Below are 19,483 nucleotides of genomic sequence, written 5' to 3'. Positions count from 1 at the left end.
ATCTTTGTCGGTGACAGGGACAGTGGGGTCGAGTGGACCCTCAGCAAGTTTGCCGATGATATCAAGCTCTTTGGCGAGGCAGACACGCTGGAGGGGAGGGATACCATCCAGAGGGAGCTGGACAGGCTGCAGAGGTGGGCCCAAGCCAACCTCATGCAGTTCAACAAGGCCAAGTGCAAGGTCCTACATCTGGGTTGGGGCAATCCCAAGCACAAATACAGGCTTGGTGGGGAAGGGCTGGAGAGCAGCCCTGAGGAGAAGGACCTGGGGGTGCTGACTGACAAGAAGCTCAACATGAGCCAGCAATGTGCGATCGCAGCTCAGAAGGCCAACCATATCCTGGGCTGCATCAAAAGAAGTGTGGCCAGCAGGTCAAAGGAGGTGATTCTGCCCCTCTACTCCACTCTCCTGAGACCCCACCTGGAGTACTGCATCCAGCTCTGGAGTCCCCAACATAAGAAGGACATGGAGCTGCTGGAGCGTGTCCAGAGGAGAGCCATGAGGATGATCCAAGGGCTGGAGCTCCTCTCCTATGAGGAGAGGCTGAAAGAGTTGGGGCTGTTCAGCCTGGAAAAGAGAAGGGTCCCAGGAGATCTTATTGCAGCGTTCCAGTACCTAAAAGGGGCCTACAGGAGAGCTGGGGAAGGACTTTTTCCTAGGGCATGTAGTGATAAGATGAGGGGGAATGGCTTCAAACTGGAACAGGGCACGTTCAGATTAAACATTAGGAAGAAAATTTTCACTCTGAGGGTGGTGAGGCACTGGAAGAGGTTGCGTGGAGAAGTTGCTGAGGCCCCATCACTGGAGGTGTTCAAGGCCAGGCTGGACATGGCCTTGGGCAACCTGGTGTAGTGGGAGGTGTCCCTGCCTATGGCAGGGGGGTTGGAAGTCGATGATCTTCAAGGTCCTTTCCAACCTAAACCATTCTATGATTCTATGATTTAAAACATGTTTCCAATCCATCAAAGCATGTGCTTAAATCTTTTGCTCAGCTGATGGAGTCTGTTGAAACAAACGGGCAGGTTTTCACTGACACTAAAAGATTCCAGATCAGCACAATAATACCATAATATACTCTAGAAAAGCTTGAGAAATCACAATTTAAATACATTAATTTACACAACGAAAGAATGAGCACTCATTGACAATGACTTTCCTTGCTCCTATTCTCTATTGGCTAAATCCACATACAAATCAATGACCTCTCACAATGTCCGTCAAGCACACAGTATCAAAAACTAAGGCATTGCAGAACTTACATAAAAAATACTTACTCAATTTCATTTTAGACTATTAAAACTTTTCAGAAAATGACATTAGGTACGTGTTACTGCCTGTATTTATTCCTCTCTGACAGGTATCATTGAAGCTCAGCAGAACAGAGGTATTTACTTAAATGATTAGAACCTGACTTTTAGTACTATGATAAATGGAAGCAATAAATAACAACAGCTTTGTTTAGCAATTGCCAATACATATTTTGCAGCTCTTCATACAGTATCCACTAATCTCCCTCAGCATCAGGTAATTCAAATTCCTTTATCATATTTCTGATACCTGCATTTATGACGCTGCGGCTTTATTTTAATCCCAGGCAAAAGCACATTAAGAAGGAACTATGATTGACAGCCTATTGCTAATTAGAACAAAATACTTGTTTAATCATCCCTAAACTCAACTTTATAAATCCAAGACACAAGCAAGCCTAATTTAATAAAATCCAATGTATGAAAGCATAGCCTACGTCTACAGTAGCAAGCTGTGTATTGCAACAGAGTGGACCTAAAATGTGAAACAACATTTAGGACCTAATACCTACAATGCGTGTCTTTCAGCTGTTTCACTTAGGACCAGTCCTGGTCTGGTCCAGTGGATGGCACACACATTAGTCATAGAAGTGCATCAGGTCTACTCCTGGAGGACATCTGGTTCAGTTTATTTAGAAAGAAACCCAGTTTGCATATCCGAAGACTGCTCCACAATGTGAATATGTTGTAGTACGGTGGGACAACTGGAAAATTAACTTTAAAAATGCACTCCTGACCAAAAGTAAAACACTCTTACAGTCACCCCCATGGATAGTCTCCCTGCAGACCACTGGCCAAAGCAAGCAGTTTTAGCTGTCTGCATAGGTACTTGGTCAACTCTGGGATCTCTGAAAGCTCATCCAGATGACAGAACAGCCATGCCACCCATGCATAGTAGCTCTGTTCAGAACAGCTCATATCTGGGGCTAATGAGGTGCCTGAGGCCAGGCTGGCTTCATAACTATAGAGGGTGGGATTCAGCTCCAGACTGAGACACCTAAATGAAAGTGTTTTACAGGCAAGTTAAGAGTAGAAGCTAGGGTTTGATTCACTTGCCAGCATGTCGGTGCCTAACGCCACTTGAGTTGTTCTACTGCTTGTGAAACATCCATGTGTAAATGACAGAGAACCTACACAAGACCTGTGTCCTTCTGGAAAAGCAGGTAGAGGTTAGATAGGATCCTTGAGGCATTCTACGCACAGACACCTGGATGTAAGCAACTGCTTGATGGCTTGGGCTCCATAGACTGACATCATATCCTACGCCCCTGAACACTCCTGGATTCACTGCAGAAACACTTGACCGGCCTTGCCAGAGCCAGGCTAGGTCTGCCAAGGCTGATGGTGATACTAGTCTACTGCAGTCTGAGAGGCTAAGCCAGATGTGTAGTCAGGTATCTCACTGCATGTTCTCTGGCACATCCCTGCTGTTGTATCTATGCTTACCCATTACCTGATGAAGTGTAAAGTAAAATGGAGCTGTCTGTAGAAATGTGCTTTGCATTTGGCTCAGACTTGATCTGGAAAAAAATTAACGCCTCTTGGGAAGAGACAAAAATGCAGTTACAATTTCCCAGACAACCTCACTTTTGCTCAGCATAATTCCTCCAACATACCATATAATTAAAACTAAATGAAATGTTGTGTTATAAGTTTAGCACTCAGCTATTAAATATACCATCTTAGGTTCACACAGAAACTCACTGAATTCAGTGAGGCTAAATTTAAACCCAGATACTTGTATCTGCAGATCTGTCCCTACGGGTGTACAATCCTGAACAGATTTTTTTAAGTATGCATACTGCATGCGATAGGTTTCACAGAAACGAACAAGATCAAAAGTGATTCATTTGAAGCTCAGGGCGTGCCTTTATATACAGATATTTGATGCACTGAACACTTGTTTATCCCGTTGACAAAGTGCTCCCTCCTCCCCATCCCTCTCAAATGGCCACAGGAGGCAGGACAGGAGGCACCAAGGATGGAGTGGGGAACTCAGCATTGCTCCGCTTACCATCCTGCAGGAGGAAACCCACCTGATGAGCCCTTTCTTTCTACATCATCCAATGCATTTGACACAAACCTATTCACACAAAAAATGAAGCATCCAGTAGCATATCAACAAGACGAAGAGATTTTACATGTTTCTTAGTTATTTAGGAAGATTAATACATAGCAGCATGGCATCACAAAGTAATCAGGTGCATGGAGAGATAACAAGGGACACCTTCTCAAGGAAACATCCTTAGCAAAACTAGATCTCAGGTTAGTCATAGAACTGATAATCTGTAAACTGTGTTTCCTGAAACCTTGGGATTTTATTTTTCAAATACTTTCACTTTCAAACATCAGTATTTAGCTGACATAAATTAAATTTTCTTAAAGGAAATTAAATATCCAAGTCACATGAAAATGTTGACTGCAAAGGGAAAATGTGAAGCACGTTACTGCAGCAGCTGTTGTTGACACTGTTTTACAGTTTTGCTGGGAATTTAAGAAAAACCCTTGCTTGTTTGGTCAAAATGCCAGGCAGGAACGGAGCCCTGCTTGTCAGACCTACAGATCTTGGTCACTGTCTATTTTTAATCCTAGAAGGCACCCAGATAGGAGTGATACTGTTTAAAAAACAGAACAAATGGGAGTAGAAGAGAAATGAGCATTCACTTAGTTCTGAAAAATGAGAAAGAGAGGAACAAGACATGCTGTTACAAACACCGCATTCTCTAATCTCTTTCAGACACTCATGTTTCCCGTGTACAGCTCAGTATTTTACCAAATCTCCTCCCTTTAGAAAGTCATTGCAGAATCTTGCTGCTCTAATGGTTAGAAACCTTCTTTTAATTTCCAGGCTGAAGTGATTTATAACCAGATAATATCCATTTGTTCTTGTCCCACTGTTACTCACAAGTTTAAAATCATTAGTTTTCACTCTACGGTCCATGGACTCAGGAGGGGTTCATAAGCTACTTTCAAGATTTTTAAAGTGTTGTGAAGCAAAGTAGGCCTAACAGGCTGTAATTTGCTCTAACAATGCTACAGGGCATGTAGCATCATCTTTGGAAAAAGTTTAGGAAATCAAATCAAAGTGAAAAACACTGGCTTAAACCGTTCTTTTCCCTTCCTCTTGTTTTTTTAGCCCTTCCATGTGTTTTTAGACAGCAGTTATGGACATCTTATCAACCTTCCTCTTTGTACGTTAAACTAAGCAAGCTTTCCTAGTTTCCTCCTTGCAAAAAATGTCATCGGTCACTGGTTTACTATTTTGCAGCTATTGCCGTCTCAGACAGAATTGGACATCAGTGTCCAGAATCCCACATGAAATATTATGGTGCGTCACATAATGATGTCAACATTGCCCTAAATCAGCTGGAAATACTTCACAAAATACACACCAGGATCACATACGCCATCTTCACAGCCACATTACACTGACAACCCATTGCCATTCTTTGGTGAAAAGATACCCTCAGGTTTTCCCTTCGCTCACTATTACCCATCCTCAGCTGCATGGCCTTTCATCCTGCACCAGCGAGTTCACGTCACCACTATCACCTCGCTCCTCAAGGCTGACAAATAGCGAAGTGTCAGCTTGGAAATGAGTGTTGGTGAGCCAGCTGATGATGCCATACTAACTGAGGAATCCGATCAAATACAAATGCCTGACATGAACTAAACATATGGGACTGTGGCTGGTAAACCATCAGCATGTTTGGACTATTTTGGACTAAATTTTTCTAGTATAATGACCATGGATTGCAATTTCAAGCTTTTTATTTTACTGATGTTCTAATATAACTTCACCGGTAATGGGAAGGCTAAATACTAAGACACAGCAACCAAGTAATAATTAACTTTCCTTAGAGGAACATAAAGCTACAAGGATGAATAATTTTATTTTCATGGAAAGTCTAATACTTCTCTCATGGAATTAAGCTTAAAACTTTGAATTAACTCTTTGCAAAGCTACACTGAATGTCTCTCAAGTAAAGACTCAACACATAATGGTTCTACAGTGTCCAAAGATGTATCAGCTAAGCTGAAGATACCTGGGGAAAATCTGATTTGGAAACACGCAGTTTACATCACAGAGAAGATTCATTGATGATTTTTAGGCTCATAACATTCTCCCACTATCTCTGGGTGAAAAACTTTTTTTGGGGCTTGTTCTACATTTTTGATTGCTTTCTCCTCTTGCCAAAGGTTACAAACATCTTTCTTCTTCAAGGTCACTTCTAATTCTAGTTTCAAAGCTAACTACACTTCATGCAAATTTTTCATCCTCAGACTTTTTTATTTTTACTTTAAACAAAGAAAATCAGAAATTAATACTATGGCACTGAGTTGCAGTTATAGATTGGTTAAAATTAAAAGATTAAATCCCATTTCACCTTAACTTTCCTGCACAGATTCTTGAGCTCCTTATTTTGAGACTCTGCTACATATTGGCTATGTCTACATGGATAAATTAAGCAGTGCCAGGGAGCATTTCCAGGCATTGAAACTCAACTGTCTACACTATTAAATTGTTAGAATTGTCCCACAGCATGTGTCACAGGAGTGTTATTAGTCTGTTCCAACTAACAATCTTCCAAAATATTGCCAGGGCACAGTTTGCAAGTTAGGACATGCCAGGAATGGTTCCCAACAGGCAGTATGAGTCCGGTGATCCAGTTTTAGAAGGTAAGAAAATGTAATAGTATGGACACTGGCCAGTGCGCCAGCTGACTCTGCACCACAGGGTGGTTCTGGACATGCTTATTTTGCAGGTACGGGCATAGCCACTGCATCTGTCTGTTGGGCCCTAGCAAGCTGAGGAGATGACGTGATACAGAAATGTCTGAGCCTAACTTTGAAGATTGTTCATCTCCAAAAAGCACGGGATCATCTACGTAGGTGTTTCACGCTTACATGCTGTCACCTGGGCTGTTGCAAAACAACCCTCTCCGAGACTCCTCTTGCCCACACCAAGAGTCTCCACGTTACAAAGAGCTGAGAAGCATTCACTTTCCTGCAACCCCTCCAGAAGCCTGCTATTGCAGAGGAAGAGTCAGGAGGTCAGACAGGAGGAAAATTCACTGCTGCTAGCCCGCCCTCCTCCCCTCCCTGCTAAAATCTTCCCTGATCTTAAGAGACTCTATCCTCTTTTATGCACACTTCTGCTGCACACAGAGTTCACCACAACAAATAAAGTATTGTAGGGCGGAGGTTGCAGAGGTACAGTCCAGCATGGCAGTACAAGACACATTCTGGCCATGTTAATCACATGAGATCACTCACCTTATTCAATGAACTTCTACAAGTAAGATGCATGACTTAGGACTTTTAGCAGTAAACAAAAGAACCACCCAAGGTTTCACAAGTAGGGTTTTCTAAACCTCTCAACTCAGAATATTTGTCTTTGACCTTCCAAGTACAGCATGTCTGGCTTTCTTCTCTATAAACTTTTCCTTTCTGAAAGTTAACCAGAAAAATAAGGAAAGTGGAATGTGTGACAACTCATCAACTGTTTGTAATAATTTATTTCAAACCATTTATTCGGTAGCTCTCTCCTTCTGATGCAGTCTCAATTACTTGATTGAATAATATTCTCTGAAATAGCACATGATGTGCTTGTGTCAAAGAGGCTCTCCACAGAGGCCATCAGCTACCTTTTAAAATCAATGAAATTCATAAATTTGCATTTGGCTTCTCAAGGAGAAAATAAAGAAACCTTTTCCCCTGGTACATATGACCTTCTCATTTTAAGGCCAGCTTGTTTCAAGTCTTCTGCATCTCTGAATGCCAACGCGAAGACGGATAATATCTTTCTTAGAACAGATAGATCTTGAAGTCTATTATATTCTCCTTCTTAAGGATTCTAGCCATAATTCTCTCTTAGTAATTGGGATTTGCACACTGTTCCACACAGTAATGCATATTCTAGCTATTCACTCTGTCATGCTGCCACTGCATTTTTAACAATGCTGATAGCAACTGATGTTATCGAATTCTGCAGACTTTTCAGGCTCGAGGCTTGTTCATGGTTTGTTTTTTTTTTTCATTTCACCATTTCTGAGCAAAAATGTTTTTATTTTTTCCTTTGTGATGCCTCACTACTGTGACCCTGCCATTCCTCACAGCTGGATCTTGTTAGTTTTCAAATATTGAGTCCACACTGTCTGATCACACCACAGATTTTCTGTTCTGATATGTTTGCTGTCTTTATGTTTGCAAGATCAAAGCTAATGCTGTTTATACCACAGTGCTAAAAAGGTTCACGTCTCAAAAGGTAAAATAACCTTAGTGTTTGAAATCTAGCCTTCTTTTATTCCATGCCTTTTACTGCTGATAATATCCGTATGTTTCTCCTCTTCCTGGCTTCATTTTCCCATATAGCAATTTTTCTTGATTAAACTTTTAGAAGGAATTTTTGAAAGAACTCAGCAGCAGCTATACCCTATGCCAGTAAAGCCCCTTCAGGTGCAAAAAAGTAGAGCTGCGCCAAGACCAGCTGCTCTCCAAAACCCCACTCCCATTTCTCCTTCCCAATGGTATTCAAGTTCTTGGCTCCCCACATGTCAATACGTGATATTCTCCTCTTTTAAATTCTCTCCCAGTTTCTTTCTCCCCTACTTTCTTCCCTCCCATACTGTTTTTATTTTCAGTGAAATGGGATTCGTCCTCAAATTGCCTGGATAACTTCATGCATTTCCTTTTATATCTTACTATTCTGTTATCGTAGTGTTTTTCAAAGAGTGGACCACAGCCCCCAGGATGTTCATAAAAGGCAATTGGGAGAGTTATAAGATGCTGAAATTTTTATTACCCTCTAAACCAAAAGAAAATATCTCTTCTCCATTCCCAGAACACCTTTATCCTTCAAAAACAAGTTTTGCTATCAAAATCTCAAATCACTCGTACAAATAAATAATATACACCTTTTACGTGATACATTTTAGCCAGGTTCCCCCTGGGATCGAGAATGATGCGGCTGTGTGATTTTGAGCCTGATGACCAATTTCAACCAAATTAGACCGATGCTATAAGTATTCAAGATACTAAACTTTTGCAAGTTTTGTGAAAAAGCTGGTTCTTGAGCAGAGCAGAAAGGATCTCAAATTTCCACCAGTGGAAAGACAGGGATAGTTTATCCTATAACAAATCTAGGTGGCAACTTGAGGACATCATATCAACACACAAATAGCTTTCTGCCAGCTGTAACACATGCTGTGTCCTTGTCAACTACACAGATGAAGAGCTTGTGAGGAGTCGGAGAGCTCAGCTACCGAAGGCAAGGGATGATGGGATGCAGGAGAGAACTTGTGATATTGTGGGCACAGGGTATTTGGGGAAAGAAACCACTTGGAGAGCGGACACTGGGGCACAGCATTCCTCCCTCATTACCACTGTTCACAGGATACACCTTTTACCTTCATTTTTACAGCCAAAGCATGAAATACATGAAAACGTTTACTTCAAACAAAGTAATGAAACCGAAAAGGCTGCACAGCCCCTTCACTCATTTCATCCACAACTTCCCAATAAAACCTTCAGTTCTTCATCTTTCCAACCTACCCTGCTAACCTTCTGACTCACACTGGGACACGAGCACTTCCCAAGCTGGTACGGCAATACTCATCACAGCCAGCGTGACAGCAGCAGAGCGGAGGCTCTGGGGCACTCCTAGCCCAAGGATGTGGGAGGCACTGAGGATCTCTATTAAGCCCGATGGGAAACTTTCCTCTGCAGCTCGATGGACAGAAAATCATATTGGCAGCATGATTTCTCCTCTAGGAAAAAAGAAGCACGCGCACCAGGCCCGCTTGAATTAGGAGACGTCCTCACAGGCGTGATGAAACGGTCTATTTGTTGAAAGCAGAGTACTCAGCTCTTTCCCTGCTCCCTGCCCGCCTGCTCAGCTCCAGCACCCCACTCCCCCAAGACGCAGAGGCAATCCTCACATTACCATGGTCTGAGCCCTCAGCATCCCTGATTTTTCAGACTTTTCTCCCCAAAGGTCTGACATCCACTGCTGCTCACAGATCACTAAATAACCTCAGTCGCCTCACCGTGCAGGTGGGGTGGGGGCTGTTAATGTTCTTATTAAAGCCAGCATCAATGCTGAAGCGCAGTTCAAAAACCTGCTCGATGTTCCTGGACTTGTCTTTCTCTCCCTTTGCCCTCTCCTGTGCCTCTCGCTTTACAACTGGGGTACATGGGGGAACAAAAGCTGGCAGCAGTGTCCTGTGCTTCTGGTGAGTTAGGCCATGCCTCTTAGAAAGTGGCACCCGATCTTATGTAATGACTTTAATTGAAAAAGAAACCACTGTAAAGATAATTAACAAATGCAACTTAATGGGTTAGAAATATATATACCTCGTGGCTAATGCAAATTTGTGTAACTTCAGCTTCGAAACATGGCATCTGTCAAGTTAAGGAGCACTGCACCAATTGAAATCTTCCCCTGTAGGTCCTCATACACCATAATCCGTCAATTTTTAATCTTCTTTTTATTAGCAAGAGAAGTCATTCTTTCAGCTCTTCTTCTTTCATTTATTTACATCAGTCCTGAAACCCTTTCTACTTTATACTTGAACGACATTCTTGACAGATGTTTGACCTGGACAGAGCGGACACGGGAACCACTAAGGGCAATGGCAGTCCCATTTTTTGCATATGCATTTAGGGACCACATTGGACTTCTTAAGTGCAGCGCTGCAGTGAGACCTCACATGCAGATGCCCATCTCACATGCTGTGCCCATCCACAGCCTCTAATTTCTCTTCTAAATAACTATTTTCCATAACACATAATTTCCATAATTCTTCCATCAGTAGGATGCCTCTTACATTTTGATCCCCAGAAGTCTTACACTGCATTTGGTGTATTAAAATAAAAGCTGTTGAAGCAAACCCAGGTTATTATGACATCCAAATCAGCCTATGGAATCAGCTATCCTTACTATAACTTATTAAACAAATATTTTTTGTGCCACCTGCAAAGTTCAGCAGCCATAAATGTGCATTATTCTTTCAACTAATTGTTAAGGATACTGAGGCTACAAACAAGTTCCATGTCTGACTCCACTAGACACCCCGCTCAAACACTGGCACAAGACTGCCTTTTTTTCTAGCCTTCTGGAATTTACCCCTATACAAAGATCTGACTAACAGCAGTAACAAAGGCTCCGAGAGCATCAAGGTCAAGCCTTTTAAGACTCTTATATAAAAGTCACCTGGTCCCGCAGACCAATTTCAAGTATAAAGGCAAACAACAACACAGCTGCAATGAAGAATTTCACCTTTTCATTCTGAAGCAGTTCCCTGTTTTACATGAACTTTTAACTGGGGCATGTAATAACATCTCTCTGATTGCTGCTTTGGCTCCAAAGAACTGGCAATTGAGTAATATGAAATCAGTTTTAAAAACTTGTTTAAAACAGGTCGAGGGAAAATCTGAGGAACCACAGAAAGAATGATGTCTGCACCACATAAATGGCAGGAACTATGAAAGACAACAGAGTATGTCAGCACGTCCACAGACATGGCATATTTGTGTGGTGAAAGGAAGGGAGTAAGGTAGGCCAAAACACCTATTTTACGTCATTTTTCACAAAACTACTAGAGTTTTCCAAAGAAGTGAAAAATAATGCGTACAGTGAAAATTTTTGTTAACAAAGTCCACTCGGATTTCCATAAGACATTTGATGAATCTGTCATTCATAGGTCTTAAAAAACCTAAACTCCCAGAGGATAAAAATAAATGTCCTTGCAAGGATAAATAATTAGAAACAGATGGTAGGAGAATACTGTCAGTTTTCCAAGCGGAGAGAGGTCAATGGTGGAGTCCTGCAGGGATCTGTGCTGGAACTTGGGAGCTGCTCACTTATTTATAAATGAGCTGGAAAACAGGCTAAGTGGTGAGGTGACAAAGTTTGCTGCTGATATTCAGTCACGGTAGCTAAGGTAAGGGCCGACTATGAAGAAAGATTTTACAATACTGAGTGACTAGGCAATAAAAAGGCAAATTAAAGTCAATGTAGATAAACAAATATGAAGTTGTTTCTTTGAGGGGAAAAGACCTAACTACACAAAATGATGTGCTCCAAGGTGACTATTACCACTTCAGGACTGAGATCTCGGGGTTATAATAGGTAGTTCTGTGAAAACATCAGCCCACTGCTCACTAACACTGAGAAAGCGAGCATTAGGAATTACTAGGAAAGGAACAAAGAATGAAAGAGAGACTATTATTATGCCACTGTATAAACGGCTGGTTTGTCTGTCTTGAATATTGCATGTAGTTCTGATCCCACCGCCTCTGAAAGGATACAGCAGACTGGAAATGGCTGAGAGCAGGGCAGTAAGGATGATCACAAGCAGGGTGCAACTTAATGACTAAGAAGCCAAAGATTAATCAGCTCTCAGAAACACGTAACTGAGGGGATACAGTGAAGGTGTAATCTGGACCAGCACAGAAGTGTCCAGAAGTCCCTTGTTTCACAGCCTCTTCCAATACATGAGCTGGGGATCAAATGAATTGGCAGGCAAAAGATTTTAAACCTAAATATAAAAAAACCCTAATGAATCTTCCCACAATATGTATTGAGCAGTGGAACTCCTTGCTCTGGGGCACTGTAAACATGATTGTAAACAATGTAAACACGTTGTTTTGTTCAGCTGTCCTCTTATTGTGGGCATGGGCTTAGGCATCTGCTGAAAAACATATATCTTGGTTTCATCCTACTCATCCATGGGACTTCTCTATGCCCTTGTTTTGCTTTCTTTACTTTTGTCTTTCCTGTAACTTGCAATGTCCTAGTAGAGAGAAGAAGTAATGACAAATGTCTAGTAATGAAAAAGTCACAATGACAGAAATGAAACATTTAATTTATTTAACTTATAAAGGAATATATCTCAAGAAATGTTTTCATTTGTGAAGTTCCTCACAAAATTTAGATGCAGGCAGTAAAGAGCAATAATACCTCATTTCTAACAATTTCACTAACTGAGCAGCTGCTCAAATTAAGTAAGTGTATGTGCAAGTGTTTGTACATACAATTTTGAAATTGCAGAAGGGGAGGCCACAGGCTGGAGAACGAGGTTGCCAACATTGGCCAACACTGTCAAATACTCTGACAGCATTATGTATATGGAACAAAAGAAGCAGTATAAGCCATGGCAAATTCATAAGGGAGGATGTTGTCCTCACGTACACAAAGGAAATAGCTTTTCCTAGGATTTTTTCTGCTTAATCATGTCATAGACATGATTAGACAGCAACAAGGATTGAAAATGCATGTGGCCAAGATATTGTTTATCTTTTCCTTATTTAAAAATCACCTCTTCAAAACAAGAGCTGTATCATGCTGACAATTTATAATGACTCATGCAGGACAGAATGTGATCAAAATCTTTCTTTTAAAGAAATTAGTTCCCAAGCTTTTATTTGCAATCCTAAATCAAGCGTGATCCCATGTTGAAAAAACTGCTTCTAAGCAGATTTCAATTGCATCAGTTTTAAGTAGTACTATATGATCTAACTGAATGCTAACACTGCTAAGGTACATAATAGCAAGCAAAATCAAAGCTATACTCACGTAGTTTTTTATTTTACTACTTCAGGTTCAATTTTGATCCTGTACTACTCAAAACTAGATGCATATGTAGATGACGTTACTATATTGATATCTGTGAGATAAGCATCTTAAGCTCATTATTGCCTATTACTTATACTCTCAAAACAGTAAAATAATAACAGAAGCAGGTCTTATAGCCCATAGAAAACCTATCAGAACTCATTATAACTCTCGTCCTGCACATTTTATTCCAAGTTATCCCTTTGTCCCACCACCATTGCTTCCTTCTTCAAAGGATACAACCCCAACCAATATGGATTTTCTGGTAGTTTTCTCCCCCTTTGAGGAAACTTTTTTTAGGTAATACAGAAATGACCAGTTAGGTAAATGCTGAATTAAGGTATAATATTCAGGGAAAAACAAAGTCAGGCTCAACACCCAACACTGTTCCAGTTCTTCCAGGGCATTCATATATGCACCAGGAAAGATGGCAAATAACCCCTTGGCTACACACGTATTCCCCTATTATTTTAATTTTGGAGGTAAGCAGTCTGAAAAGTGATTTTTCTGCTGACGTAAAACTACTTTTGTTGACTTTTAATGCCAACACTGCATCTATCAGCTTTGGAGATGACAAAAATTCTGTTATTTTGCCTGAAAACATATCTTCAGTGTCACCTGCACACGCGCAGCATGGTATAGACTGGCTGGGCTCCTGTAAATCAGATGCATGAAGTGGTTTCTAAACATTATTATTCACCTGGGCAGAAATGCAGTAAAGGAATCAGATTCATTTTCATCTACCTTGCAATAGCTTCTGTTGGCATAAAGCAACAGAACCTTATAAATAAAACACTGTTATCTCCGATGTTGGAAAGTGTAAAGAATTTGGAAATTGTGCTGTCCTACTGCATACCGGACATGAACAAAACAGGCTGAGGATGCACCAAACCAGTGAATATGCATGCCACCTTTTACCGTCGGAGCCATAAGGAGAGGAGACAGCTGAAAGCAAAAGTCCTTAATGGAGCAGAGGAGACGTCAGTGGTGCAAAGATGAAACAGTTTGCTCTGCCTGGAGCCAAGTGACATGACTGTGTACAATTAATAACACCGTATCGGAATGCGTGTTACTGAACAGACAAAAAAGCCACCAGCATCAAAGAGGATTCCAAATGCAGAGGTAATGAACAGAAACCTAGTCTCACTGGAACTGGGGAAAAATCTACCAACCTCAAGTGACTGCAGATCAATCCCCAAGTGATAAAGAAAGAAACCGTACAGAAACTTAAGTGACAGAAACGGCATAAAAAATATATAACACAAAAAACAGCATCGCAGAAAGAAATGGATAAAGCTGTTTCATGCAAACCAGAAATTTCCACTAAGCCTCATGGACTAGGTGGCAAATTGAATAATGCTGAAGCTGCTCAGCAAACAACTCAGAAGAATTATTGCTCGGAAACTGAAATGAATGTAGGTCAATTAAGGGGACTGAAAAGTGATTGTGAGCCCATTTTGGAGACATTTTGCTGTTTCTCTAATAGCTTATTCCTGCACAGCCAAAACTTCACAATTTCAGGGGTTTATCAGGAGGACAAGTAGAAGGTATGCTTTGATTTTAGACTTTTTTTTTTCCAAATTATTGAAGAATTGGTCTTTTCTATCTTGATTAAACTGATTTTATTACTATCTCAACTCTGGAGACCATTCTTTTCTCCTCCTCTGCCTCCCAGCTGCACGCAAATTGCCAGTTCCCTACTAACTGAGAGGGAAAGCTGTGTTGGAAATGCAAAAAGGGATGTCCTGGTGTTCTCCCTCTTTCTCACCATGCGCTTTTCCCCAGGGAAACACTGGATGTGACGGGGAAAGTGAAATGAAGTCAGGAGACCTTCTGAATCAAAACCAGCAACTGAAATGAAATATTTTTCTTCACGCTCCTAACATACAGAGGAAAATAAACCTTGTGAGCAGGGGCACAGACCCCAATCAAAACTCATGCATCTAACGTCCAACGACCTCAGCTGCCCTTCCAGTTGGCCAGCAGAAGACTTCGCCATCCCCCTCCCGCTGAACCGAAGCGGGCTCTGCCTTGCCCAGGTGGAAACCCGGGCTCAGGACTAACCTTCAACAGGCTGGCAGTCGCCTTCACCCACCGTCACCTGCTCGAGGCGTCCCCACGGCCCCCACTGCCATTTTCTCCTGACCTTTAGCTACAGCCCAAGCGCTGGAGGACAGCCTGGAGCTGCTGCCGCCCGTAGCCCTCCCTAGGGCGGTTTGATGCTCACGGGTCGGTTCACAGGCCGAAACGGGACAATTTCTCCGGGTATCCCCGCTCCTCGGAGGGGGAGGGGGGCTGAGGACTGAGCCGGACCTTGGCCCGCGGCCGGTACCCAGGCGGGCGGGGGAGGGCGGCCCGGGGCAGGCACCGGCACCGCTCTGCAGCGCTGCCGACGCCCCCCCCCCCCCCGCCGCTCCCGTTACCCCCTCCCGGCCCGGGCGGCCGCCGGCGCCGCAAGTTTCTCCAGAGCCGCCTGTGCCCCCTCACCCCCCCACACCCCACCGCGGGGCCGAGGGGGGCCGGGGCGGGCAGGGAGGCGCGGAGCCCCCCCTCTCCCCCCCCAAGGGCCGCTGCCTCCACTCACCCGAGGTCAGCTGCATCCAGGCACAGATCTTGTAGACGGTGGCTGTGTTGCAGAAGAAGAAGAGGATGAAGCAGACGATGCAGGCGATGATGAGCATCATCGAGAGCCCGATGAAGAAGGAGGCAGCTTTGAAGGCTCCCGAGGGCAGGCTGGAGAAGTCCGTGAAGCTGCCCCGGCAGGTGAGTTCCCGGCTGAAGCCGTTACCGATGCAGTAGTGGAAGAGCCCGAAGTAGCCCGCCTGCGGGGTGTCCACGCCGTCCCCGATCCAGTAGGGCTGGATGAAGCACACCACGTTGACGATGGCAAAGCAGATGGTGAAGATGGCCCAGAGCACGCCGATGGCCCGCGAGTTCCGCACGTAGTTGGTGTGGTAGATCTTGGCCGCCTCCTGAGCCGGGAGCATCCCCGCTGCTGCCGCTCCTGACGAGCCTGCTCCTGTCGCCGCCGTCCCTGCAGCCGCTCCGGGCATCCTCGCCGAGAAGATCCCCCCTCCCCTTCCTCCACCTTCTCCTCCTCCTCCGCCTCCTCCCCTCCTCCTCCTCCCCGCTCGCTCCGCTCGACGCGACGCGCTCCGCCGCCGCCGCTGCGTTGCGAGAGCCGGCGAGCCCCTCCGCCGGGCTTCAGCGGCTCCGCGCCAGCAGCAGCAGCAGCACCACCACCGGCGGCGGCGGCGGCGGCAGCGGCGGCGGCACCAGCACCAACATGGCCCGCCGCCGCCTACCGGGGGCTCAGCGCTGCCGGCCGCCGCGCACCGCCCGCCCCGCAGCCCGCCCTCCCGCCGCCGCCCGTGGTTCCTCGCCGCGCCGGGCGCCAACCGCCACAGCGCCCGCCGCCCTGCGCAACCGCCGCCCGCCGGCGGGGAGGGGGGGAGCACGGCTGAGGCGCCGTTCCTGAGGAGAGGCAGCGGGGGAGCGGGCGAGGGGCTGTGGGCGCCCTTTGGCCCGGGGGGCGGGAAGGGCGAGCCCCGCGGGCGGAGGGGGCGCTGCCGCCGCGGCCTCCCCTCAGCCCCTCCGCCGGCGGGCGGCCGGGGCGCCTCTCCCGGCCGGGGCAACGGCGGCCTGGCTGAGCTGCTGCCGGCGCTGCTCATGATGCGTGGCCTGCGAGACGTGTTCAGGCATTTTGAAGTTTAAAGCGGGTTTCTTTTAAAAACCTATGTGAGCGCTTCCTTACAAAACACGGGTCTGTCCTGTGCCGGGGGCTGTAGCTGCGAGGTGCCCTGTGGTGGGGCGGGCAGCGGCCTCCTGCCCTGGCACAGGTGGAGCCCAGAGACACTTGTCTGTCTCCCGCCAGAGTCAAACCCGCGTCAGGGTGAGGCCTTCGGGCTGGGGAATGGGGAAATGAGGGGCTGCTCCTCGCCGCGGCAGGTGGGATGGCGGCGGTGGAGGAGATCACCACCGTGAACACAGAGCAGCCGTGGGGCTCTCGGCGTGGGTGGGTGACGTGGCACCGGTGGAGAAGAGCAGCTCTGCTCCAGCCAAGTGCATTTGGCCTGGCACTCTCAGTGCGTTGAGCATGTTGGCATGCAGCAGTGATTAGCATATATTAATGAGCAATTAGCATCTGGTAATAATCATTCCTATGCCAGTGACACTTGGATTTGCAGTCCCCGACCTATGCATTGAGCCTGACTTAATAACAGTAATTGATGGCGCGTATATACAGCACTGTGAGGGTTGTCCTCTCCCGGGACATGCTCGCAGCCGGAGCGGAGGGAGGCTTGAGAGAGCGGGCGGCCGCGGCAGGCTGCCGCTCGGTGCCGGCAGAGGGCCGCACTCAATTAAATATTAGTGCTTATCAGCACCCGGGAGGAAGGGGACTCGCGTGGAAATTGCTCCTGGCATTCGCTAGGAATTTTTCATCCGCTTTTAGACTAAGTTTGATTTCTGTGCTGCGACTGTTAGGGCACAAGTTAGAACACAGGAAGTTCCATTCAAATACACGGAAAAACTTCTTTACGGTGAGGGCAACAGAGCACTGGCACAGGCTGCCCAGGGAGGCTGTGGAGTCCCCTTCCCTGGAGACTTTCAAGACCCGCCTGGATGCAGTCCTGAGTAATGTGCTCTGGGCAATCCTGCTTTAGCAGGGGAGTTGGACTAGATGATCTCTAGAGGTCCCTTCCAACTCTGAAAATTCCGTGACTGCTTAAACACAGGCGCAGGGCGACGGCGCAAGCACACCAGCTCCTTCCCAAGTTTGCCACAGAGGGACTAGGAAGGGGCAGCACCGGCTAATGGGTTTTCAGGCCCTCGTGCTCACCTCAGGGACAGAGACTTTTGAGAGCTGTTGCCGAAGGGTGGGAGCACAAGGTGAGCCGCCTTGGTGCAGTCATGCTGTTACTGCCCTGCACGCTGGAGCACTTCCCTCTTGGGAAGGCAAGGGGTAGCACAAGTGGCATGGGCTTGCTCAGACATAGGCAGCGTGGGCAGTGCAGACACCAAATACTCACGCTTGCCTCACTTTCTTAGGGAGTGGGTCCAAGCGAGCAAACTACATCCGAAATTCCTGGAGATTCAGTTCCCACTGAGGGTTGCTTTGTCCCATGCTGCCAGAGGTGCCCACGTATGCTCAGCTGCCTCATCTTGCTCCTACTGCAGTTGCTGCATGTGACCAGGCTGCTCGTATGGCACCTTCAGAGAGTAACTGAACTTGTTGCAGCCTTGGGCAACGAGAGGAGTGATGGTCTTTCCCTTCAGTGCTTGGTCCTGTTTTCTCCAGGCTGAGGCTCGCTGTGCCCCAGGGTTCGGCATAGAACACCTGTCTTTCCTGTCCTCTAAGGGGCCGTCAAGTACAGAAGTGAAGACAATACGAGCCAGACCTAGAAGGCAGGAAGAGACCCGAAGTGGCCCGAGACAAACAATTTTAGGGATGGAGGTTGGAGTAAGGGTTGGGCAAGAAGTTCTGAGAGCTCAAAAAGAAAGGAGGTAGGGGTCTGGGCCAAGCGGGAGGTTTAGAGATAGAGGGCCTGTGAATGTGGACAGAAGGAACGTGAAACTTGGAACTCATATGGCAGGAGGAAGAGACTTGGACCTGGGAGGGAGCCAGCACAGGAGAGATGAGGTGTTCCACAGAAGAAATGGGCTGAGGGCGCTGGGAAGGCAGAAGTACTGAGATTAGAGGAGAAGTCGTGGGAGGACAGTCAGAGTGGGGTAGGGAGGGAAATGTTGGAGCCAGTGTGGGCAAGAAAGGGAGAGGCCAGAAGCAGGGGAAGAAACTAGGATTCTCCTGACATGCAGAGTAAAAGAGTGTGGGAAAGGAGTCCTGATTGCCTGTGTCCAGGCAGTGACTGGTTTGGTTGTCCTAGGATGTCCTGTCCAGCCTCTGGTGCCAAAAGGGCACAGATTTCACATGGACTCTAAGCAATACCCACTAGCCCTTCAGTTTAGGGTATTGAAACTGGGAAAGTGGTACTAGATGTATACTTTTTGGGGCACCTGAATCACTCCAGTCGTGTTCCTACCTACAGCTTTGAATCCTCTGGTCTCACTCTTTGGTATCAGAAATTTCTTCAGAATACCCAAAGACAGGCTCAGGAGGCTTTTTTTGTGGTTCTCACCACAGTTATTTGTGTGCTTCGTAGTCTTAGCAAATATGTCTTTATGAGGTAGAAGGTTGGTATATTCTGGACAGAAGAGTTAAAAGGCAGCTGTGACCTCATTTCTCAAACCAGAGCTCCCATGGATTTTGGTTGCAGCAGTTCTGCAAATGAAGCCTCAGAAGGAGCCATACTGAGCTGCTGCTCATCTATAAAAAAGTTTTAAGCATCTTGCCTGGCATCACAGAAGAATTCTGTGGCAGAAGCAGGGATAGTCTCCAGCTCTTCAAGACAGCTTTCATCATCTGAATCCTCAGAAGATTATCCTTTCTCTCCAACAACCTGTCGTGCCTCCACTATTTTTCTCCCTGGGAATTAACTGGGTCCCAGTCCTGTGGCTGCCATCTAGTCTCATCTAAAAAGTCAGAGTCTTAAGCCAGGAT

General features: G+C 45.7%; 1 protein-coding gene across 1 annotated transcript in view; it reads right to left on the bottom strand.

The window, feature by feature from the left end:
- LHFPL3 (LHFPL tetraspan subfamily member 3) overlaps positions 1-15,977 on the bottom strand; it is a gene marked incomplete at both ends in the record, with an annotated part of 181,970 nt that extends 165,993 nt beyond the window's left edge. The window contains one exon of the mRNA XM_082496749.1: positions 15,509-15,977. Within this exon, the coding sequence (XP_082352875.1) occupies positions 15,509-15,977 (469 nt within the window). The remainder of the gene's footprint in view (positions 1-15,508) is intronic.
- Positions 15,978-19,483: the final 3,506 nt, after the last annotated feature.

The sequence above is a fragment of the Vanellus vanellus genome (genome assembly GCF_965231255.1).
Source record: "Vanellus vanellus genome assembly, chromosome: 1".
In the NCBI taxonomy this organism is placed as follows: Eukaryota; Metazoa; Chordata; class Aves; order Charadriiformes; family Charadriidae; genus Vanellus; species Vanellus vanellus.
Note: the sequence above shows the minus strand (reverse complement) of the source record. Positions and strands in the feature narration are given on the sequence as shown.